At 38.3% G+C, this 22,279-nt stretch overlaps 2 protein-coding genes across 3 annotated transcripts in view; both read left to right on the forward strand.

The window, feature by feature from the left end:
* PTPN4 (protein tyrosine phosphatase non-receptor type 4) overlaps nucleotides 1–19,125 on the forward strand; it is a 110,714-nt gene extending 91,589 nt beyond the window's left edge. The window contains exons 20-27 of one of the 2 annotated variants that reach the window (XM_063400835.1): nucleotides 1,036–1,202; nucleotides 2,638–2,728; nucleotides 2,821–2,882; nucleotides 3,636–3,782; nucleotides 6,015–6,143; nucleotides 7,584–7,732; nucleotides 10,751–10,886; nucleotides 12,578–19,125. In XM_063400835.1, the coding sequence (XP_063256905.1) occupies nucleotides 1,036–1,202; nucleotides 2,638–2,728; nucleotides 2,821–2,882; nucleotides 3,636–3,782; nucleotides 6,015–6,143; nucleotides 7,584–7,732; nucleotides 10,751–10,886; nucleotides 12,578–12,664 (968 nt within the window). In that variant the 3' untranslated portion in view covers nucleotides 12,665–19,125. Of the gene's footprint in view, nucleotides 1–1,035; nucleotides 1,203–2,637; nucleotides 2,729–2,820; nucleotides 2,883–3,635; nucleotides 3,783–5,292; nucleotides 5,412–6,014; nucleotides 6,144–7,583; nucleotides 7,733–10,750; nucleotides 10,887–12,577 lie in introns of those variants that run through there. The other variant, XR_010080817.1, reaches the window with a different exon arrangement.
* A 2,560-nt stretch (nucleotides 19,126–21,685) lies between these two features.
* The window catches only part of EPB41L5 (erythrocyte membrane protein band 4.1 like 5), a 54,422-nt gene continuing 53,828 nt past the window's right edge, over nucleotides 21,686–22,279 (forward strand). The window contains exon 1 of the mRNA XM_063400836.1: nucleotides 21,686–21,842. Within this exon, the coding sequence (XP_063256906.1) occupies nucleotides 21,743–21,842 (100 nt within the window). The 5' untranslated portion in view covers nucleotides 21,686–21,742. The remainder of the gene's footprint in view (nucleotides 21,843–22,279) is intronic.

The raw sequence follows: 22,279 nt of genomic DNA on the forward strand, positions 1-22,279 counted from the left end.
CATTTCTGCTTCGGGAGTCTTAGTCGAAGTGCTGAAATGCAGTCTAGATAAAAGCTGATGCAGTGTATTCACAAAATAAACTGTTGGATCATAGCCAGCAGATGGGCACTGGATTTAATTCTGCTGCACCTCCTAACTACAGTAGAGTTGGAGAGGAAAAAGCAAAATGAAAAATATTGATGCTTAATTGGAACAATTGAAATTACTTTTGCAGAGTACCTCATCCACTTCATAGAATTTTTTCCCTTATTCACTAATTTGCACTCCCCACTTACATGTGCTGTCATTTTGTGTGTAAATTCTATCGCAGCTTTTGTGTGCTTACTTTCTTTTTCAGACAAAATTATGAACTTTATTTGCAAATTTTCTAAAAGAAACTATCTTTCCCCTTGTGTATTGATTATCTTTGTATTCTGGATAAAAACATGTGAGTTGTAGAACTGAGGAGTTGCCAGTTTCCTTCTTTGTAGTGTTGTAATATAATTTAAAGACTGGCTTTTGAACAGCATATGCCTGTTATGTGTAGCAGAAGATTCATATTATTTTTGAGCTTATAGGCAAGGCACACATAGAGCATTGATAGCTTTATAATGCCATGTGTTAAATGCAATTTTCTCAGGTCGTCTGCACACCTTGCCCTCATTACTGGAGCCCAAAATGAGTTCTAAGTGACTCGTAAGTAAAATGTAAATGAAGCTGTAATGATATCAGAGGCATGATGTGAGAATCTGAGATTAGAGAGTTATATCAGACAAGGCAGGGTATAATGTGAGTTTTGATCAAAATTTTAGCTGTCAGTGATGGTCTTTCACTTAAAATTACTATTATACCAAAGAAAAAAATAGCTTTATTGTGGATTATAATGATCAGTAAAGGCTACCTGTCCTTGCTGATGGGGACTAAAATCAATGTGCTAATAAATGTGGATTTTTCTACAGGAGAAATGTGGTGTTTTTTCTATCTTAAATAAATCACTTACAGCTAACTTTAGTCAAACATCTTCAGTCAGAGCATTCACACCTTTGCTTGTTCTAGCTGTCTATGATGTTGTGGAAGAGAAGCTGGAGAGCGAGCCTGATTTTCAGTACATCCCTGAGAAAACTCCACTTGATGGTGTCCATCAAGATGATAATGCTCTGAGGGAATCCATGATTCAGTTAGCAGAGGGGCTTATCACTGGAACTGTCTTGGCTCAGTTTGATGTAAGTACTGTATTGCCTGGAGCTGCGTGCAAGCTCCAAGTCTTTGGGGATGGCAGTTACTTTAAATAACAGATTTCAGTTAAATTTCAGTACAGTCAGCATCCTTTAGCAAAACAATTGTCTTAGACTCTCAAAAGAAAAATACTTAAGAATACCTAATACGTTAGAATACCTATGCAAATTTGAGAATACCTAATCCTAGGTTTTAGTTTTATAAATAGCTTTATTGATTACTTCCACTTTTTGTGGTTATCAGGGACATGCTAATAAAATACTTTCATAAAGATGAAGGCTGAAGAATGTCTACCAAAATCTGTGTTCCATACTCAGGCCTTCATTCCACACCTAAGTTGCTGTATAAACTGTATGACCCTGAGCTGTTGACATTCTATGGGCATTCTCATAGGGAAAGTAAAATAACCAATGGAAAATACTGCCCTAATGTTCAAGGTTAATGTAAGTGTGTATTTTACAAATAGTTAATTTTTATTGACATATTTCAGAGCAGGAGGGCATTAAGCTGCTGATAGCTACGGTCTTTCTTCAGCACTGACTTGTGCTTTGGTGATACCCATCTTAAATGCATGAGATCAAGTGGCTTAAAGCAGGAAACAGTACATTTGTAAAACATAGCAGTGCAAATTCTGTGAATTCCTCACCAGATGGAGACCTAGCATTGTATTTTGCAACATATATTTATGAAGTATACTTTATATACTATTCTTTAAGAACTTTGGTAAAATTTTCTTTTATGTTTAGAAAGGGCAGATTTTTCTAAGTTATTCCAAATTCTGCTTTAATATAAGCTTTCATTCTCCCTAGCAGGTTCAATGTGTAAAAGTTTTTTAAACTGCTTTTTTGAACCTGGATCATTTCACTGATATTTTTTGTAGCACAAAGGTTGTGGTAATGCATGACTAAAGCATGAAAGGGCAGGAACATCTCAAAGGCAATTTTGATCAGGGAAATTGCAAGGTAACCAGGATTTGCTCTACAGTTACTGGAATACAGAAGGACATCTAGGGATAAAAACCAAAAACTCTTAACTGAAACAAGTGCAAAGTAGGTAGATACCTATACACAACATAATCTCCTTGCCCCAAATGACCAAGTGGGATGTCAGTGAAATCACTTATCACTATGCAATACTACTTTTTCTCAGGATCAGTGTTCTAATGGAAGCTTGAAATTTGTTGTTCACTTTGTCTTTAAACAAATTTTGGTTACATCTTGGTCATTTTCAGTGATCCCAGAGCATAACTAAATTTATAGTGCTTTATTTTTAGAAGTATTTTTATGGTTGTTGAAGCTACTGTTGCTTCGTAGTTTATGTTCTAGAAATCACCTCTTTTTAGAACAAATTATTTTTAGGCAAACAGTATAATAATGAGTCTACTGCATCTATTGTGTTCTCACCATCAGCTTTATCTTTTAGCAATTGTATAGGAAAAAGCCTGGAATGACAATGTCTTGTGCCAGATTACCTCAAAACATTTCCAAAAATAGATACAGAGACATTTCGCCTTGTAAGTATTGCTATGTGTATATGTACTCTAAGAGTATTTTACTGTAGTTAGTAAATAAGTAACTATTTCTATATTTCTAAATTTTTTTTCAGATGATGCTACACGGGTTATTTTAAAAAGTAATGAAGATTACATCAATGCAAATTATATAAATGTGAGTAGTATTTTTCAGAAGTGCTTCTGACGTTAAGTAATTCTACAGTTTTTCAATGAAAAAATAAATCTAAAAATCCATTTTTTTATAAGTCTAGTTCAGGCTAGAATGGCTACTAAACCTCTAGTCAGATAATTTGAAATTTCCTGTAGATATATTTCCTATAGATGTTTTGTGGCACATCTTTTCATAAATGTTGAAATTTAGCCCCACATTTAATGTGAAAAAATGCAAACTGAAGCCAGCCCTCTCTAAAGCAATTAATTCTTCTTTTCTGATAGTTGTGTTCAACAACAATAAAGTTCAATTTGGCATCAGTTTCTTTTGCATCTTGTTTTTTCCATTGTTAATAACAGCAAAATTACAGCTACTTACTTCACCAAAAGAACCCCAAATATTAAATTCTGAGATCTGTGTTTTAAAAGCTAGTGTCAAAAATCCACAGAGCAAGAAATATTTGCATCTGAATTATTTGCCAAGTGCTCTGTCCTTTCTTTTTTCAACCATTAATTTTCATTATGGCAGCTACATGACTGTCAGTTCATATATAAAGTGTATTTGAATCTTTGTAGTAATTTTTCATGTGAAACACTTCAAGAATTTTTATCTGTGCCAATTCATCTTTGCTAGCCTTTAAGAAATAGAATTAATGTCATGGATGCTTTTCTAAAAATTAGTTACTAAACTGTAAATGTCTGATGCCTGACTTCCATTTGCTATAGCAGTTGAAATAATGACTTTGTCTTCTCTTAGATGGAAATCCCTTCTTCCACAATAATAAACCAGTACATTGCTTGTCAAGGTCCATTGCCCAACACTTGTCCTGATTTCTGGCAGATGACTTGGGAGCAAGGCTCTTCTATGGTTGTAATGTTAACAACTCAAGTAGAACGGGGCAGAGTAAGTAAAACATTTCCTTAAATACCACTTCCATAAGCTTCTGAAAAACTGTTAGTGATTAGCCTTTAAAAGACTAGAGGAATATATTATGGTGGCATATGATATGATGATGGGATAGGAGGAAGTAGTTTTAAACTAGAAGGATGTAGGTAGAGTAGATATAAGGACAAAATTTTTACAATGTAGGTGGTGAAATAATGGCACAAGCTGCCCAGAGAGGTACTGAATGTCCATCTCTGGTTGGGGCTCAGAGCAACTCACTGTAGGGGATGGACTGGATGGCCTTTCAAGGTCCCTTCCAACCAGAACTGTTCTCTCATTCTGTGACTGTTTTTCACAAGAGCGGTGCATTCCTAGTTCTTTTGCAATGAAGAGTCTCAGATTTTAAACCTTCTGGTGTTGTTAATGCAGCTAGTATTTAAACTTTGTTCAGTCCTGAAATGCACTTAACTCTTCATGTATTTCCTAAAATACTTTCAGTCTGCTTTGTTTGATTCTTTATTGTAAAGTAAAAAGCATCTAGAATCTACCTTCATAGAATTTTTTCTCTAAACTTCAAATGAAGGAACTCCAAGAAGTTGCATCAGTTTTCATAGTGTACTTCTTTGATATGTAGTGAGATTAATTTTTAAGGCAGCCTAACAGAGCTTTGTAGTGTTAATATCCCATGCCTGGATGGCTGTCTTACAAGGATTTTCTTAAAAGTTGAATTCTAAAATTTTCTGTAAAATGTTATTCTGTAGCTATAAAGATTTATTTAATCATGTGAAATAATCATTGCCCTTTAATTTGTATATAAAATGTTTTAAAATAGAATACTAGTAATAGAGTAATTAGAGTTTGAATTAGTGAAAATAATTGTGTGTGGTGCTGTAGAAGGCCTCAGGTGGGTTTTGTGGCTTTTTTGGTTTTGGTTTAAGCTGTAGTTTCTCCTTAATAGCTTTGGATTTTATGTAGTTTTATCCTTTGGAGATAGGCAAAACAATCAAGTATGGTCATACACACCGTGCAATTCCAGAGTTATTTGGTTTTGTCTGGAGCATTCACAGTAGCACTGGCTGGTTAAGTGTGTGGACAGAAATGACTGTCTGGAATAACAGTAGTGGAATTCCTCCGTATCAGAATTTCTTTGGAAGATGGATTTACAGTGGGTTGTGGACTGTAGTTCACCTGTTTGTATATACTCTGACTTTTTAATAACCATATCTTTGCTGTGAGGTCAGGACATTAAGTAAAATTAAAATAATTGAAGGGAAGTTGCAGTGTTTTAAAACCATTGTTAGTGACTCAATGTTTCCATGATGCTGCCTGCTCCCAAATAAACATGACTAGAGGGAATTTCAGTACAAGTGCCCTTTTACTTTGAATTTTCTTTGCAGATCTGCTAAGAACAGACTTGCAATAGCAGTTCTCTGAGGTTCCCCCACCCCTTCAATAATGATATTTGTGGAGTTCTTTGGAGAGCTGCTTAATAATGAAATAAAAGGACTTATCTGTCTTATACCCATAGGCAGACTCCCTGCTCTAAAGCTGATCCTGAGGCTTCTGACATCACTATGCCACTGCATGCCGGGATGTCTCAGTGGAGCAGGAAGTCTGCAAATCTGGCTGCTCTTAAAGATTCGCCAGGTGGGTTGGAAATGCAAAAGTACACTTGAGCTGAAATGACCTCTGTCATTAGGCATTGAAACATGTATCAGAAAATGGTAGTGTTTGAAGTTTTCATTCACATTTGAGGACTTGATTGGGAGTCTTTGAAGTCTACCATCCTCATCCCCCTATTTTCTGCTTTAGCTTAGCAAATTATTTGTTGCATATTTCCTTTTTTTTCATGTTTGTTCTTTTCCCATATAAATGCACTTTAATAAGATCAGATTAGGATTTTGGAGATCAGAAATGTTCATAAAGCAGCATCTTTGTCACTCAAATGTTAAGATGGAATATTTATAGATAAACTCCTTTAAGAATTGTAAGGGAAGTTAAAGGCATCCATCTTAAACTAACTGCAAGAGCTGGTGTATGTGTCCTCTTGGAAAGAGAAACAGGAAATCTCTGTGATACCCTTATTTTAGAAACAGTAATTAGGTAATGAAGTCTATTTGGTAAGTAAATAAATAGTGATTACAAAATGATCAAAATAATGTGTAACAAACAAAGGTATAAAAACTAGAGAAAATGAAAATAATACTCTGAATTTAAACACGGGCATCTTTAAAAATGTGTTGACCTTAGGTTAAATGCCATCAGTACTGGCCAGAGCCTTCAGGAAGCTCATCATACGGGAATTTTCAGATTACCTGCCATTCAGAAGAAGGAAATCCTGCTTATGTTTTTCGAGAAATGACGTTGACTAATCTGGAGGTAAAATCTTAATATATTTTCATGTATCAATGTGCAGAATCCTTGGATACTACCTAAAACATACATAGATTTTCTTCTCAACTTGGTGGCATATCTGTGTAAATAGAACTGTTTATTTCTAGAACCCTCTAGAAAACTACTCGTTGTCATGTACTTTCCTAGGAGAAAGTCTATCCACAGAATGATAACCTTTCATAAGCAAAAATATCACACAGATTCATTTTTCATGAATCAGTTAAACATTTTAATTGGACCACATGAAGGATATATTATTTATCCTGAAAGATTTTACTGGTGTCTTTCATAACCTGGCCAAAGAAAAAGTGTAATAAAAGAAGTTGAGAAACTTGTTATTCCCTTGATGTTTTCAGAACATGTGACATTTAGAGGTGTTTCATCATCACAGCTGAAAGTCTTTGTAGAGACAAACAGTTCTTAATAATTCCATCTTGAACAATATGCGCAGGAAGATGGAAGATAAATCCTGCTGAAAGGTGAATCTGGAGTGGTGACTACATGTAAACAAGGACTGTTTTGAACAGGCATTGCATGATTTTCAGGGCATGTGTAGTTTTCACAATCTCCCCAGCCAGCATTTCAATTTCAGAAAAGTTTGGGAATGAGTATCTGGAATTTAGTTCACATACTTATTTCTCACTGCTGGAGTTACCGGTGGAGAAGTCAGTTTTATAGAGCTGCCTTTTAGTCAATTTGCAGTTAAAATTCCTGCCCTGTGTCCTGTTGAGACAATTGCTCATCTGCTATCAGCCGTGGAATCTCTGTAAATGATTCAGTGCCTAAAGGCTATTTAAAATGCAGCAGCTCCTCTTCTTTTGAAATTCGACTCTGGCTGCCTGGGCTGTCCCCTCCCCTAACCAGAGGCCGATTGATTATATTTGTGATACCAGAGCAAGGCCCCCGAGGGAGTGGAAAACAAAGTCATTATGCCTTGTAGGTGTACCAGCTGCAGATCAAGCCAAAACACTGCTGCTGTTCACACAGGGTGTGATTAAAAGTTTTTGTGTCTGATCTCCCCTCCCTACCCCACTTCTGTCATTTTATCTTGTAAGATACTGTCTTGTTCTGTTAAATTTGGTTTGCTAAGAATATGACCACCTTCTTGTACATCTAGTGTTCAGTTAGGTTGCTGGTATCCTTGAAGTGCTTGGCTGTTACATGCTCTGTAATGTTTTTCACCTGCTGAAGATGTAAGCATTTGTGGATTTCCTTTTTTCTTTTAAGAAAAAAAAAAAAAAGTAATTACAAAATTCCAGATGACTGATGGTTAACACTAATAAAGCACTGCTAGTTGCCTGAAGCCACTTTGATTATAGGTACAAGTTGCTATACATGTACCAGTGATTTTTATTATTATTATTTTTGGCACTTTTTTTTAATGGGACTTGAATTACCTTCATCAAATTTCATGTTTCTGATTAGAAAGAGGAAAGCCGCCAGCTGACCCAAATCCAGTACATAGCATGGCCTGATCATGGGGTTCCTGATGATTCCAGTGATTTCCTAGATTTTGTGTGTCTGGTGCGAAAGAAGAGGGCTGGCAGAGAAGAACCTGTTGTTGTTCACTGCAGGTATCAATCTTTCTTCCAATTTTATAAAATCATCAAAGTGAACTTTTTTATTATCAAATAGCTCTTCTGTGCTTTGTTCTTGAAATAAATATTTAATAGTATCTGCTTTGGGGATGACAGGAAAGCTCAACGTTGAAATAAAACAATTATTTAATGTGGTAATCACATTTCAATAAGCAAAATTTTGAATAGCAGCACGCATTGATCTGTGCATTTTGCTGGGATGTTTTGTTTTGTTTGCAATTTAAATGCTTTGGTAACAATCTACATAATTCAGGGAAATAGCAAAAGATACTTGGTAACCATGAGGAATAGATTCCTGTTCTACAAAGCTCTACAATAGCTTTGTAAATGATCCATAGTGGAAAATCAGGGTGGTTTATGAAAAGATCAATTAAAAGACATTTTCTCTCAAGTCTGCAGTCTTACACTATGTAGTATTTTGATATTTACATTGAGACATTTTTCTCAGCAATTTACCTTTGTCATGAATTAACTGTTGTTTAGATCTGTACATACACATGGAATGCGACTTTTCTTTGTCTTGTGCAATACTTTTTAATAGCATTCTCCATTCCTGTAGTGAATTTCAAGATCTTAATCGTTTAAAAATAACTAATTAGCAAACTAAAATAATGCCAGTTGTTTTCAAATAAACACCACAATTCTTGGGGAACAGTTCTGTGAATAATATTTGGCTTCTCAATTCTGAATGCTCTCCAGAGAGTCAGTGTTCCTGAGTTAGGCATACATCATTCTTTTCAGAGAGAAGCTGAGAAGTATAAGGGATAAAATAAATTTAAAGGCTACAAGTAAACTAGACATTTATTGAAGGAGATGAAAAAAAAGAAAAATACACATTAAGTATCAGAAATTGTATTTCATTAGTTCTGCTCTCAAATTCTGTTTTATGCAGGTCAAGGTGAATCTTACTGATCAGGGAAACCAGTACCAGAATTCCAGTGTCTCAGCTGATACTGCTTCTCAGCTTCCATTATTGATATACTTTTGGTTAATATGGTTGTGAAAATGGCAGCCAAGTACACCCCCTATGATATAAAGTGTGCAAGTCTGCAGAGACACTGGAAAAACTGGAGAGTAGGAACAGTTTCATTCATCTCAAGAAGGCACCAGTTCAGCTCCAAACTGATAATTTCAATGTGTAATTGAAGCTTGTATGAAAAATTTGTTTCACAGAAGAAAAGAGATGGAATATCACAGTTGAACATAATTTACTTAATTGGCCCAACTTGGTGGCTGTTGGGAAGTATAACCAAATTCCAGCAGGGAGTCAGGCAGAAGGAGCCCAGGTGTTTCTCCATATGGTGCATGCACTCTATTTTTAACATCTCTTCAGTATAATGGGACAGGGCATTAGTGCAACAAAATTTGTTTTCAGGACTAAGCACCGGCTTTAGTCTGAGGAATCCAAGTAACTAATAGAAAATTATTTTATTTTGTACAATAATAATTTAAAAACAAAAGGGTTCAAACCCACAGAGATTATAAGACAACAAAGACCTTCAGGAGTTAGGGTTTTGTTATATTGAGCTGCATAAACCACTCGTTTCTGATGTTGTGTCATGTGTTTATTTTTATCTTTACAAGGGCTTACTAGTTTTGTTGAACAGTTTCTAATTCTTGTTCTAGATGAGATGGGGAACCACCCATCCTGTCCATGCCCTTCATGATTTTCATGCCCTGTCTCAGTGTTCTACTCCATCACTCAGTGATTTCTTTTTCTCAGCTGAAGAGTCCTATTCTACCTTATGTTTGTCATAGGAAAATTATCACATTTTCCATTATTGTCGTCTCTGAATCATTTGAAATTGTAAATTGAGTCATTAGGTCCTCAGACAGCTACTGTTTGTTCTGCTTGGATAAAGCATTCTGCATTTAAGTTCTATATGTATAAATTCTAGAAATATGAAATACTACTGAATCATTTTATATAACCAGCACATTTACATCTTGTCTTAAAATTCTTATGACATCACTGAAATATAGAGTAGCTTTAATGCCACCTTCTGGACAAAGATTTAAACACTAGCTCAGCCAGACTTAATTTCAAGTAACTCTTTAAAATCAGAACAAGTAACATTCAAAGTTTGAAATGTTTATATAAACCACTTTAGATTCAAATACTTTGATTTATTGTGTGAGTTGGGATAATGCTGGTATTTCAAAATATGTATTTGGCCCTATATTTCAGTGTGGGGAAACATTTGTTTTCTATTTCAAAAGTGCAACATTAATTGAAAAATTTGAAACTGTTAATTGAATTCAAGGTTAAATATTCAGTCTTGGAAACTTGCTGCTTTTGGAAAGGCATATGTGTATATAAGACAAGGTAGATGAATTTTTAGATTTGTTTTATTTTTAAGGAAAAAAAATGTCTTTAAGCTCTCTTGATAATTTTGCCATTCTGAGATGTGTATGTTACGGTACTTCCTAGTCTTGAAAGGGATTGCTATTATGTATTTCTTTTCAATCTATACAATCTAGATATATACTGTACTTTTAATAACAAGAAAATAATCCTTACTGTCACCCTACAGAGGTTTCTAGTAATTGTTATTTTTGTTACTTGCAAATTGGAAGGTGTTTATCACTCGAAGGACACGAATATGATTTTATTGGCCCAACATTGCAGAAATCATCATTTCAGTAATGGTGAAACCGACACAACGTGTCCAGCATGTGCCCGTGTTTTGTTACCATCCAGATGTTAGTGTGGTTTATACAGGGATCTTAACAAACACCTCTGTTAGTTCTGCTCAGGGGAGTGGCTGGGTGAGGCTGTTCCTGTTCCAAGGAGTGGCAGTTCTGTGCTGATGGGTTTTGCTCTGTTCAGGGGGGACAGAGGCTGCTTCCAGGCACAGACACAACCAATCCCTGCCCCAGCACTATGAGAGTCACACTGATCAATGAATCCAGGAATAGGAGGGTCTTCAAGTATGGAGTGTACTCCAGACACTTGATTTCATTTTCCTCTGTGTTTTGTTGTTGCATTTGCAGTGCTGGGATTGGACGGACAGGGGTTCTGATCACGATGGAGACAGCGATGTGTCTCATTGAGTGCAATCAGCCTGTTTATCCCCTGGATATTGTGAGGACCATGAGAGATCAAAGAGCCATGATGATCCAAACACCTGTGAGTATCACCCCTGCTGGTCTGTGTTGCAGAACAATACTTTCCTCTCATCCAGTCATATTGGATGGATTTTAATGCACTTGTTGATCATATTGCAGAGATAACCTTTACCCAGTGTAGCTGTAGCCTTGGCTCGAGGCAAAAATAAATTCCTCAGGCTATTGGAAAGAAGCAATTCTTTAAATTTCTACAGAAAAAACTTGGGAAAAAAAGCAGCAGCTCTTTCAGGGATACCTAGCAAATAATGACAAAAAGGGTCAATTTACAGCAGTGTAAAAATTGCTCAGACAAGAAAGCAGGAACCTAATTCCAAGTGTTAAGAATGGGAGTAGTATAAAAGATAAACACAGAAAGAGCCAAGACATGCAAGAAAAAACTTCAGTGATAAAATTCAGTGATTTTATAGATCATCAGTCATTCAGTGCTGCTGAATTCATGTTCCAGTACTAATGTTTCACTAAAAGGTGGTTGTATTCAGGTAGCACAGGAAGGATGAGAAAGGTGATGATACATGAAGAAGAGCAAAGGATGGCTCTTGCTGTTTGTGACAGTTCTCCAGGATGGATAGGTGTCTCTCTACCATATGTAGAGGGGAAGAAAGTGTTATTAGTAAAGGTAGGAGTTGCAGTGGTGAGGGTTTTAACTGCATTTTTTCAGTGTGTGCTCAATATTGTCTGGTCTCCTCATTTCTCTTAGAATACAAAAATTTGAAGGTTCAGTGAAAAGCAGGTGTTTAGTGCATCAGAGGGAGAAGGTCTAATAAAGGAATTGGGTTTTTTAAGGTTTCATGAACATGAGCCAGTCCCGTTCCTCCAGCCTGGAGCTGCGTTCGTGTGTCCCGAGGGCTTCGCTCACTGCCCGCAGGGGGCGCTGGGCACCAACGCAGATTTTACACAAATGAAGAAAAATTCAACTATTTCATGTACACGCGACAGGGTAGCAAATGATGGCTCTAGGGCTAGATATGTTAATGTTCTCTTTTAAGATCTGACATCACTGACTGCTGCACAGAGAGGGCTGTTCCACAACACTGACAGTGCAGGTTCTAACCAGCACAGTCACACTGGTGCAGGATGCAATGGGAGTTGTGGCTTTCCATTTATTTCCGGTTGTTTTCATCATACTCCAATTTGATTACTGTCAGGTTTTTTAGCTCTTATTTGTATAAAACAAACTTAGTCACCTCTGTGTATGCAGGTGCTAGACTTGGATGCCTTGAAGAGTTAGACATTATATAATGTTAAAAAACAGGAGGTCTGGGTTTTTAAAACATGAAACAGTTTTCTTTTAAATCAAATTCTGACAGGGAGGTGCCAGTAACATGCCCGAGTTAATGTAAGTATGAAAAAGTGCTTTGAAACTCTGGCTTCTAAATCTAAGGGCATGGAAACCTCAAGTGAGTGAAATTTCAACAAGGAAATAAAGAGAAGAAAATCACTAAATAGGTGATGTAATAATAATACTGGGGTTTGGGTATGACTTTCGGTATTTATTTCAAAGTGCCAATCATCCTATTCTTCTGTTGAGAAACAAAATGCTCTCATCTAAAGTTCCTTTTGTATTGTGTTTCCTAAACTAACTTTGAAGGACATGAGAATGGGGAGGGGACATCTTAGAGGCCTTTTCTGTTTCCAAATGACATTTTCCAATTACATTTGTTTTCAATTTACTAAATCTGTTTTCCTTTCCAGAGTCAGTACAGATTTGTATGTGAAGCTATTTTGAAGGTGTATGAAGAAGGATTTATTAAACCTTTACAAGCATCACTGCATAAGTAAAGAGCAAAAAACCTATGATATCAATTGAGGAATCCTGTCCTCTATAATGAACTGGCAACATTCTTTGTGCCATAATACTGCTTGCAGGAAATGATAGTGAAGTACAGCAAAGAATTGACAAAGGACTTTGAAAACTTCAGCACTGTTGCACTTTACGTTGAAACAAAATCAGTCTCTGAAACTCTTCTAACCTTCATCTGTTTGAAGACTTTATTTTCGTGATTTGCTCCGAACAAACCATAAACTGAAAGAACTAATTGTGTTCAGGGTAATCTACGATATTTCATTGTAGTGCCATATACTGCGCTTCTGGTTGAATTGCTACAAACAAGGCTTGGAATTATTTCACTCTGTTTTACACCCATGTCTCTTAAAATGAAAAACAAATGAAAAAATACACTAAGCCATGGTCTTTTTCCAGTGCTAGGTTTATTTACTATGTACAGACTCTCACAGTTTTGTTTTTTACAACATTAGCAATATTGCCAATACTAGATAGATACACACTGCCTACTGATGCAGCACACTCTGTCCTACACCCTGACTAGAGACCAGCTGGTTGGTAGAGGAGAGCTGGTGTCTGTTAACCCAGCAGTAGCTGCATAATGCCCACTTACCAGCATCTTGTACAAAAGAGTAACAATAAAAATTTTAAAAAACCAACATATAAATAAGCAGCATTTCTTTGGCACAGCTTTTGTGTCATACACTGGTGTATTCTGATTCGTGTGACTTCAGATCATGTGATGGGAACTAGTGCATGCATTCTGTCTTAACCCCTTAAGTGCCTTGAGACTTACAGCGTACATCCAGTGAAAGGCACTCATGATTCCATGGGGGTGGTATTGTCCTGTCATATTTATCTTAATGGGTTCAGATTTTTAAAATGGCCCTTGGTGCTTGGAATGTGTTACCACAAGGGGTCATGGAAATACCATTCCCTCTTTCCTTATACAAGTACCTGTATGCTACTCCCTGTAGCAAAAGCACCTCTGCCAACTTAATGAATGAGCATTGTATGCTGCTGTGTTGTAATTGTAAGAAAAATCTGACACATTCCTTCCAACTAGTAACTTACTAGCATCTTACTATGAAATGCTGGTAGGTCATTAGGAGCTGATACCTTGTTTTATCCTTTTACTGAGAATAGCTGTTTTACTCAATTAGACATAACTTTTTAATAGCACTGATAATTAAGTTGAACTTATAATCAGATGTGATTTAATTCCATTACTTTCTAGCTAACTTGTTAAGTCCTCGTAGTTGATTTCAAGCCATGTTCGTACAGGTCTGCCTTTTCTTTTCTTTGTTTGGAGGGGAGAAGGGAGGAGAACACTATGAAGTTATCCCAGAATTTAATTTTAATTTCATAATGACCCCAGTCACCTTCTGTTATGCTTGTGCAAAATTGTTCCAATTGGTATGGGTTGCTTCTTATTTAAGTAGGTAGAAGATTTGTAAGAAATGTCTGTCTGATACAGTATCTGAGCTCATTCTAAAGATGCATAAGTGTCCCTATTTTAAAATATTTTTCTAATATAGGAGAAACCAAGTCAGAAGCAAGGTACCCAGTGTAATATATTGTAAGAAAAAAACAGTCACTTATTTGACTGCCCTGTGACAAAGCATAACTTTGTGCCCTCTATTTAAAAGTTTTAATTTATTGTATTGGTTTCCTGAAGATGTTTATCCATTAAATTTTGTTGTAAGCTATATATATATAGCATAGAATTCAAATGGAAAGTTCTACGCTAAATGATTTTTAACTATTGAAGAATTATATTGTATAATATACTATGTTCTATAGACATTTGAAACAGATCAGCTATGAACTATTACATGAAAAGGGATTCAGGCAGAGTGAAATCCTGGCTTATGACTTAGTAATGAACAAGAACCACAATGCCAAATGGAAGAGAGAGTTTTAAATATTTTTAGAAAACAAAGTAATATTAGGAGGGCTGTGGCTCTGTTACTTAGATTTCTAGCTTTGTTGCTTAAGTCAATGTTATCCCTCAGTGAAAAATACATTTTACAAGAATCTCTGGATCTCAACTGGACTGAAAACGAGTAATGTGGTAGCTTTAATCTCAGTTATATTTTAAGCCATTTCCAACAAATAAAAATTCTGTTGTATAATTCTTTAACTTCCATGTGATGAGGTTATTAGCTGAGTTGCTGGCTGGTTAGAAGGTTATATTGAACTCAGCACTTAATGTCCAAAAAGTAAAATAATTCATCCATTATACTAAAAGAAATTTTCTTCACGGTTAAGTTGTAAACAGAAATAGCATTTGCCCTGTTATTCTGAGGGAAATCAGAAACAGAGGTTATAGCAACATTATATAGCATTGGTATGTCGCATATTTAAATATTCTTATGTAAAATTGCCATATGAGTTCAAGTTCAGAAGTCCCATTTATACCACAATTAAGTGTGAGATATGTGTTTTTCATCTGTCATTACTGTTTTGATTACAAACAGAGGCAAGAATAATAGGTCTCTTCAAAATTTTCCTCTGCACTGACTTGTAGTTTATGAACTAGCTGCACTGGGGAAAAAATGGAACAAAGTACCTATTCTTAATTAATTGGGCATCAGCGACTCAGTGGCTTTGGGCTTCTCCAAAGCCAGGATAAAGGTAACCAAAAACTGCTTGGGAAAGAGAATAGCACTGAAGCCTTTCTGCACCATAAATCAGTAATTTAAATTTTTCTACCTGTTGTGGTATAAATGGCCTTTAAAATATTTTTATATGGCCAAAAAAAGCAAAACTGCTTAATATTTTACTTTGGGTTATGAAGATCTGTATCATCCTTGAGAGTTTTTTAAAGAAGTTTTTGTATGTTTCATGCTGTACAAAACATGAATGTATCTTTCAGACATAATGACTTATAGACCTATATGTGATTGGTGTTATGACTGTTGGATTTTATGAATAATTATTTTCATACCATTTGATTAGGAAAAATGTTGGGTGGGTGTGGGAAAGAGTATGTTTGTAACACTTCCATGATACAAATCCAGTTAAAGAAAAAAAGAAGTAGTTTTCATTGTAAATAAGAGCAATATTATGAAAATTTTGTGCCAATGTAAAATGTTAAGATTTTTGGTTTTACTTTTAGGTTCAGATTGAAAACTACCACTACCATCTCTTGTTTAAAATGGATTTGATGGGGTTTTTTTAGTAGAAAGATATGGGGCTCTAGTGGGGGCTTTGAGTGTGTTTTGGGAGCATTTTTTATTTTTGCTAAATATGAAGTAAGATACAGGCATTGTTTAATAAACCACCTACAGATTGTCAGCCAGTCCACTTCGAGAAATACTGCATTAGGTATCCCAGATGATTGAGAGCTGAAAAATTAATTTATCCTGAATTTGAAAGCATTTGATATTTTCAACTTGTAGGTCTTAAGCAGTAAAATATTGCTTTTATGTATTTCATTTTTATCTATTCTCTCCCATTTATGATCAAGAGAATGCCTGAGTTTTTTTCTCACTAGATTTAATGCTAGCTGACATTTCTTCCATGTTTCTCTGTTAAATCTCAAAAGCTTATATGCCATATAGATGAAGCAATAACACTTCTTCTAGAATATCTGATTACAGTCTGGCACACCATCTAGTAAAGAAAGGGTGAGAAAGCAGTTGGGACATTAAGAAACATGAGGAGTTTGTTATGGAACTTGTGTAGCTGGCAACTTTCCGTGGAGGCCTTCCAAAAAAGCTTCTTGGTACCCGTGGAAGGGCCAGAATGCAGCAGACGTGCTGCAGTTGCGCTGCCCAGGGAAACGGGAAGAAGGGAAGGTCTGGCATAGAGATGTTGGAGCTCCAGGTATGCTGTGGAGCTGAATTATGTGGTATTTTTATGCTTATGCAGTGTGTGTGCAGGTGTGTGGGCGATGTTTGATGGCTCAGGGAATTAGCATGAGCATGAAAAGCTCTACAGATCCACCAGTTTCCAGCAAAAGAAGGCTGTCCAGTACATATGCTGTAGTTTTGACTGTAGAGCCACTGTGCAGGCAATCAGCAAGCCCCTCAGCCCTGAGGATAAAAGGAGTGATTTGGTTATGGTCCATAGAAAAATTTTGTGTATTTGGACTTCCACCAAGTAGAGGAATGGTGTCCTCTAATATCAGTTGCAGTCTTTCTGTAGCTCACATCTCAGGTCCCCAGTTGGCTGGGTTGGGTGTATTTGCCAGTTTTAGTACTCATCTTTTGTCTTGAGACTGAAAAGATTCTTTCCCATTGCTACTTCTAGTGCTAGGATCCAGTATTAAGATCTGGTGAAAATATACTCATTGATTAACTGTGGATCTTGCATGAATGTGCAGGGATTTATAATTAGTGGTGATTGGGAAGCTGTTAGATGGAGGAAATGGTTGGTTTGTTTCAGTGTAACTGTTCTGTCCAGTCTCTGTTATCCCACTGCACTTAGTCACTTGTTTGTTTAGAAGTCTGCAAAGAAGGCCAGTTCCTTATCACTGAATTTCACCTCTGTGCTTGTTACTCCCACAGGTGTCTGCCTTTTCATAGGGCTTCTCCCACTACAAGTACAAGATCTGGTGCATAAGCTGTTAGTTCTGGCTATTGGCTTTGGCATGTTTTACTCATTGAGATCTCAGTGGTAAAAAGGAGAGATAAATGACTTTTTAAAAAAAATGCTGAAATATTCAGTTGTTAAAATGTAGACATTTTGATTAGTAGCTCATTTTTAAAAGCCACTAAAATATATGATTGTAGTCTACTGTAGTAAGAATGGTGGTTTATGGACTGGCTGGCAGCTTGTTGGTTGTGGTGTTTCATATTTAGCAAGCTTACACATTTTAAAGGATAATTTTTTTCAAAGTGTTTTGATGTTTGAATAGTAGCACTTTATCTCATGCTTACTACTGACTGAACTATTGGACAAAATAAATTTGGTTTAGAGAGAGATACCTAATGGGTTTCTGTACAGAGATGATCTGGATTACACCCTGGTACAAATGCTTTCTGTTGTTCCAACCACTTCTTGTTGATTGTTCATGTGTTTCTGAGGGATTTTCAGAAAATAGATATTAATAAGATAATTTTATCATCTCAATTTTGCTGTCTTAATACAAATACAAAGCCTGCATTTGGGAAAAAAACACAAGGTGCAAATAGAAACTTACAGGGTACTTGTCAATTTACCTCTGTGATCTCTCTCAGCTAGCTGCAAATTAGCTATGTTTACTGTAAATGTTTCTGCTAAGCATTATTTTTAACATTAGATCAATTATCTGGAAATCAGTATTCTTTTTTTTTTTTTTTTTAACTTAACTTATTTGACTTTTGATAACTAAAGATAATGCACAACAAAGTTTAGGGACGTTGTCACCCTTTTGCACCTAGGCCAGGGGCCTGAGACATGAGTGAAAGGATTAAACAGTTTATGTTAAGCTGTTTTATTCTTTAACTAGAATATATCCACAAGGACTAGACTATGAATGATCCAGTGCAATTATCTCAGTACATTGGGGCACCATAGTAACAGCCTATAATAATCTTACTGGAAAATTAAGGTAAGAGGGTGAAGGTTTTATCTTATCCAGTGTATCCAGATTTGTTTTCCATTTGGTTTGCTTTATTTACCAGTGATCCCATTGTAACCAGTTAGTTTGGCAGGGCTGTTTGTGTAAGGTTTGGGGGTTTTTTGCAGCAGGTGCTATTCTATCTGTAAATACAAATGGAAGAGTATTATTTAGATCATTATTAACAATCAGATGGTGGCAATATTTTGCCAGTTACTTCTGGTAATTAATTTGCATTTCCAGCTGTGGCTTTCAGTTGTCAAATTTCATCTCAGTTTCATATGGCTGAATGATGGACTGCAAGTTTGGAGTAAATCATCTCAGATTGAACAGCTCTTTTGTTGTTTAGACTAACTCCTCTGTATCTTTATTAATATTGGGAGGATGCAAAGGGTCTTCCCATTAGTAGACTTCTGCCTATAAATTTGTTTAAAAGCACATGAGGGGGAGGGAAAAAAACAAACCAACAACCTAAATGCTCCATCTTGGCTAAGCAGCCAGGGCGGTTGACGGAAAACGATGGAAACTTGAAATTGGTCAACACTGGACAATATGAAAATAAATTCAGCTTTTGTCACTGCAGCTACTGTATGCTTTAAAGGGCCTTATGTATTTGTCCTCATTTTGATAAAATGAAATTTCTTGCCATTAAAATTATACACTAACTTCTACCGAAAACCAGCAGTTCCCAGGATAAATATGCTAATTAACATTTAACAAGTCTTGTTTTAGTCTTAAGTAAAATTTCATTCTATTATGTGAAAAAATGCTGTTATGCATATTTTGTGGATATATTTAATTTCAGTTGACAAATAGTTGTCTAGGTACAGACTTGAAAATATATATATAGTTTACTTGTGGATCTTAATTGTTTAATTGCAAAATAAAGATGTGCTTTAGTAATTTAAAGTTTAAATTTTTTTGCGATTTTCTTGCTACTGTACACACGGTTTTGCTGTGCTACATTTTTATGTGTCCAATGCCAGATGATGTTCCCCTTGTATTTTCCTTCTTGACATTGTATGACATAAATGCAGCCCTACAGATTGTACATTAGAAGAGGATGCAAATTACCAGGAATTAAGTTGCTTGGCTGAAAAAATATAAATACTGCAAGATTTTCTCTAATGGAATAATAACTTTGAAATTACCTTTTATACAGCGAGTATTGGAGATGGTGTTCAGTAGAGATGATACTCTGATCAAAAAGCTGAGGCTATGATGAACACAGATATGAAGAACAAAAATTCCAGATAGAAGCTTGTGATGAAATACTTGCGGCCAAAAGTGAGGAGATGTTCAAAACAAAAGCGGGTAAAGATGATGAAAGGACTTAGGAGGCAAGACAATCTCAGGAGGGAATGAGTGTCTGAGACCCCTGTATGTTCTTAATTCCACTGATAAATACAGGACTTTAAAGTGAGGGCAGGGTGTTTGGATCTGAAGTACAAAAGTATAAACTAGTGGGAGAGCACTTGAGGAGAGAAACAGATGTAAGAAGAGGCATTCCAAGAGGAGGAGATTTGTTTAAACTGGAATAGGAAGACTGGGTATAAGACAAGTGACAGATGAATGTGTACTGTACATACTTGGACTGTATCTGAGTAGCAAATAGCCAGGAAGGAGCAGGTTGTAAATACAGGAAGAGTAGCAAGAGGGTGGTGTGAAGTAGAAATTGCAAAAATTAGCACTAAGTTTTTGTGTCATTGAAACTACAGGAAGGAAATAATCCTGGGAGCTTGTGAATGACTGAGTGGAAGCTCAGTTTGAGGAATAGTTGAAGATGGTTAAAATATTTAGGGACAATGTCCAAGAATCAGAGAATTCCCCAGAATTATTTGTCGTATAGGAGAATGTGAATTGGTGTAGACTTAACAGCCAGCCATTTACCTGACACATCTCCACTACAAACAAAGCGTCTTTGATATGCAGACCACTGGTTAGTTGATCTGCACTGAGAATTCATCAGATAGCTGCAAACCCTCAAGATAAATTATTTTTCCACATTAAATATACTAAGATTTTGTATGGTTTCTTTGGGAACTTTATTGCAAGCTCCCACAGGTGTTTCATGCCAGGCTACTGACAGCAAGCATAATCCCTGCTCCTCTGATAAAAAGTAGATACCTAACTTCCCCCCCGTTTTGTGATTCACCTTTCTGAATAAATAAACAGGTACATGAACGTGAATCTCACCTTTCCTCCAAGCTCACCCTGCTCCTCCCAGCGGCAGGAGAGCGATCTGTTGTCAACAGACATTGAGTAAAATCAGCCTGTTGCTTCGTCAGCAAATGGTGGGCAATTACCTGGCAGCTTTTTAAATCCTCCCCCTATGTCAGTAAATGACATCAAAGGGGACTCGATTCAGGCCCTGAGCTGAGGTATTCATGTGGGTTTCATTATGCCAACTCCCCTGCCTGGCAGCGGCTGACCGAGTGTCTCAGCCCACGATTCAGAGATGAGCACAAAAAATGCTGTGTTGTCTTTAGCCCGAGTATCTGCTTTCCCAGGCTGTTAGGGACTGGATTCCTGTTATCCTGCGATTTTGAGAGTGGCTCGAGCTCCTTTACTCCGAGCTTTGTCACACTTAGCTGGCATTACGCACGGAGTGTTTATATTGCCTTTCCTGGGGTTTTCCTCAAATACTGGCTTGGACACAAATATTTATGTAATAAGAAAATCCTCAGTGAAGTGCAGCGCTCTGTAATTGCTGCCGAGGAGCGGGGCTGGAGAAACACGTGAGAACAGCGATGGGAGCGCGGGGCACAGGCACGGGCTGTGCGCCTGGGTTTGAAGAGCTTTAAAATACAAACTGCATTTTGTAGTCGCAGCCTTGTTCAGTATATAAATACCAGCAGTGTTTGTTTGTAGACGGCTCTGCTTTATTGAATACACTGCTACCGCTGCCCTTTCAGGCACTGTTTAAAGATACGATTTTCTTACAAATTTTATGGTTTAAGAGCGCGTTTGCCTAAAGATTCCAGTTCCCGCTGGACAGCCGAGGGCTGGTCACAGTCCTGGCCAAACCACCCAGGGGAAAACTCCACGCCACATTAGCAAAAACTCCGGAACTTTTGGGAAATCATCCGAAAAGTGTCCCGAAGGCTCCATCCCCAGGGATACGGGGTCCCCGGGAGAGCCCCATGGCCCCCGCCGCGGCCCCTCGGCTGCTCCAGGATCTGCGCTGCCGCCCCCCCCCCGGGCAGCACGTGGTCCGCGCCGCTCCCCCCCACCCCCCGCGGCGGCCCCTCCGCCGGGCGAAACCACCTGGCACAGGAGGGGGGAGCCCCTTCGCCACCGGGCCCCGCCCCATTAAAGGGGCGATGGGCTCCCGGCGCGGCGGGAAGCAGAGCGCTCCTTCTCCTTGCCGGCTGCAGCCCTCCCTTCCCGCCGCCCTTCGCCTCCATCTCCGCGCCGCCACCGAGCAGGAAAGCGCGGCCCGGGGAGCCGCCAGGTGAGTGAGCGCGGGGGGAGGAACGGGCCGGCGCGGCGCTGCCCGTTTAAGGGCCTCCCACGTCGCTCCGCCATGTCCGGCGGCCCGGCCCTTCGCGGGGCTCCCTCACCGCCCCCCGCCCGCCCCCGGGGCCTGGAGGAGCCGCCGCGGGGACGCTCCCGCAGCCCCGCAGGTGAGCCCGGCAGGTGAGGCCGCCGCGGCCCCCGGGCGGGGCCGGAGCGGGCCCGGGGCGTTATGTAAGGGCAGGGGCGCCGCGGGCGGGGGTCGGAGCGGGCGGGGAAGGCGCCGGGCGGGGCCGGGTCTCGTCCGGGATCGACCCTCGGGCTCGGGGCTGAGCCCCCGCGCGGCTCCGGCTGTGGGCCGGGCAGCGCCGCGCCCGAGGGGCGCTCGCCGGTCCTGCCGGGCCATTCCTGCTCGGAAAGCTGTGAGCGCGGCTCTGGGCGGGAAGGGGCGCTTATCGCTTGTTCGATGGGAGAGGTGCAGTGTGTGAGCCAGGAAAGGAGCCGGTGGTATGAAGTGCTCGGTTGCTTCCCAGCTGTGCAAGATCACCGTCCCGGAGAAACGCGCGGTGGCGTTCGTTTTAATGAAAGAGTTCAGAGGCAGTAGGTG

Source organism: Prinia subflava, chromosome 6 (genome assembly GCF_021018805.1).
Source record: "Prinia subflava isolate CZ2003 ecotype Zambia chromosome 6, Cam_Psub_1.2, whole genome shotgun sequence".
Taxonomy (NCBI): domain Eukaryota; kingdom Metazoa; phylum Chordata; class Aves; order Passeriformes; family Cisticolidae; genus Prinia; species Prinia subflava.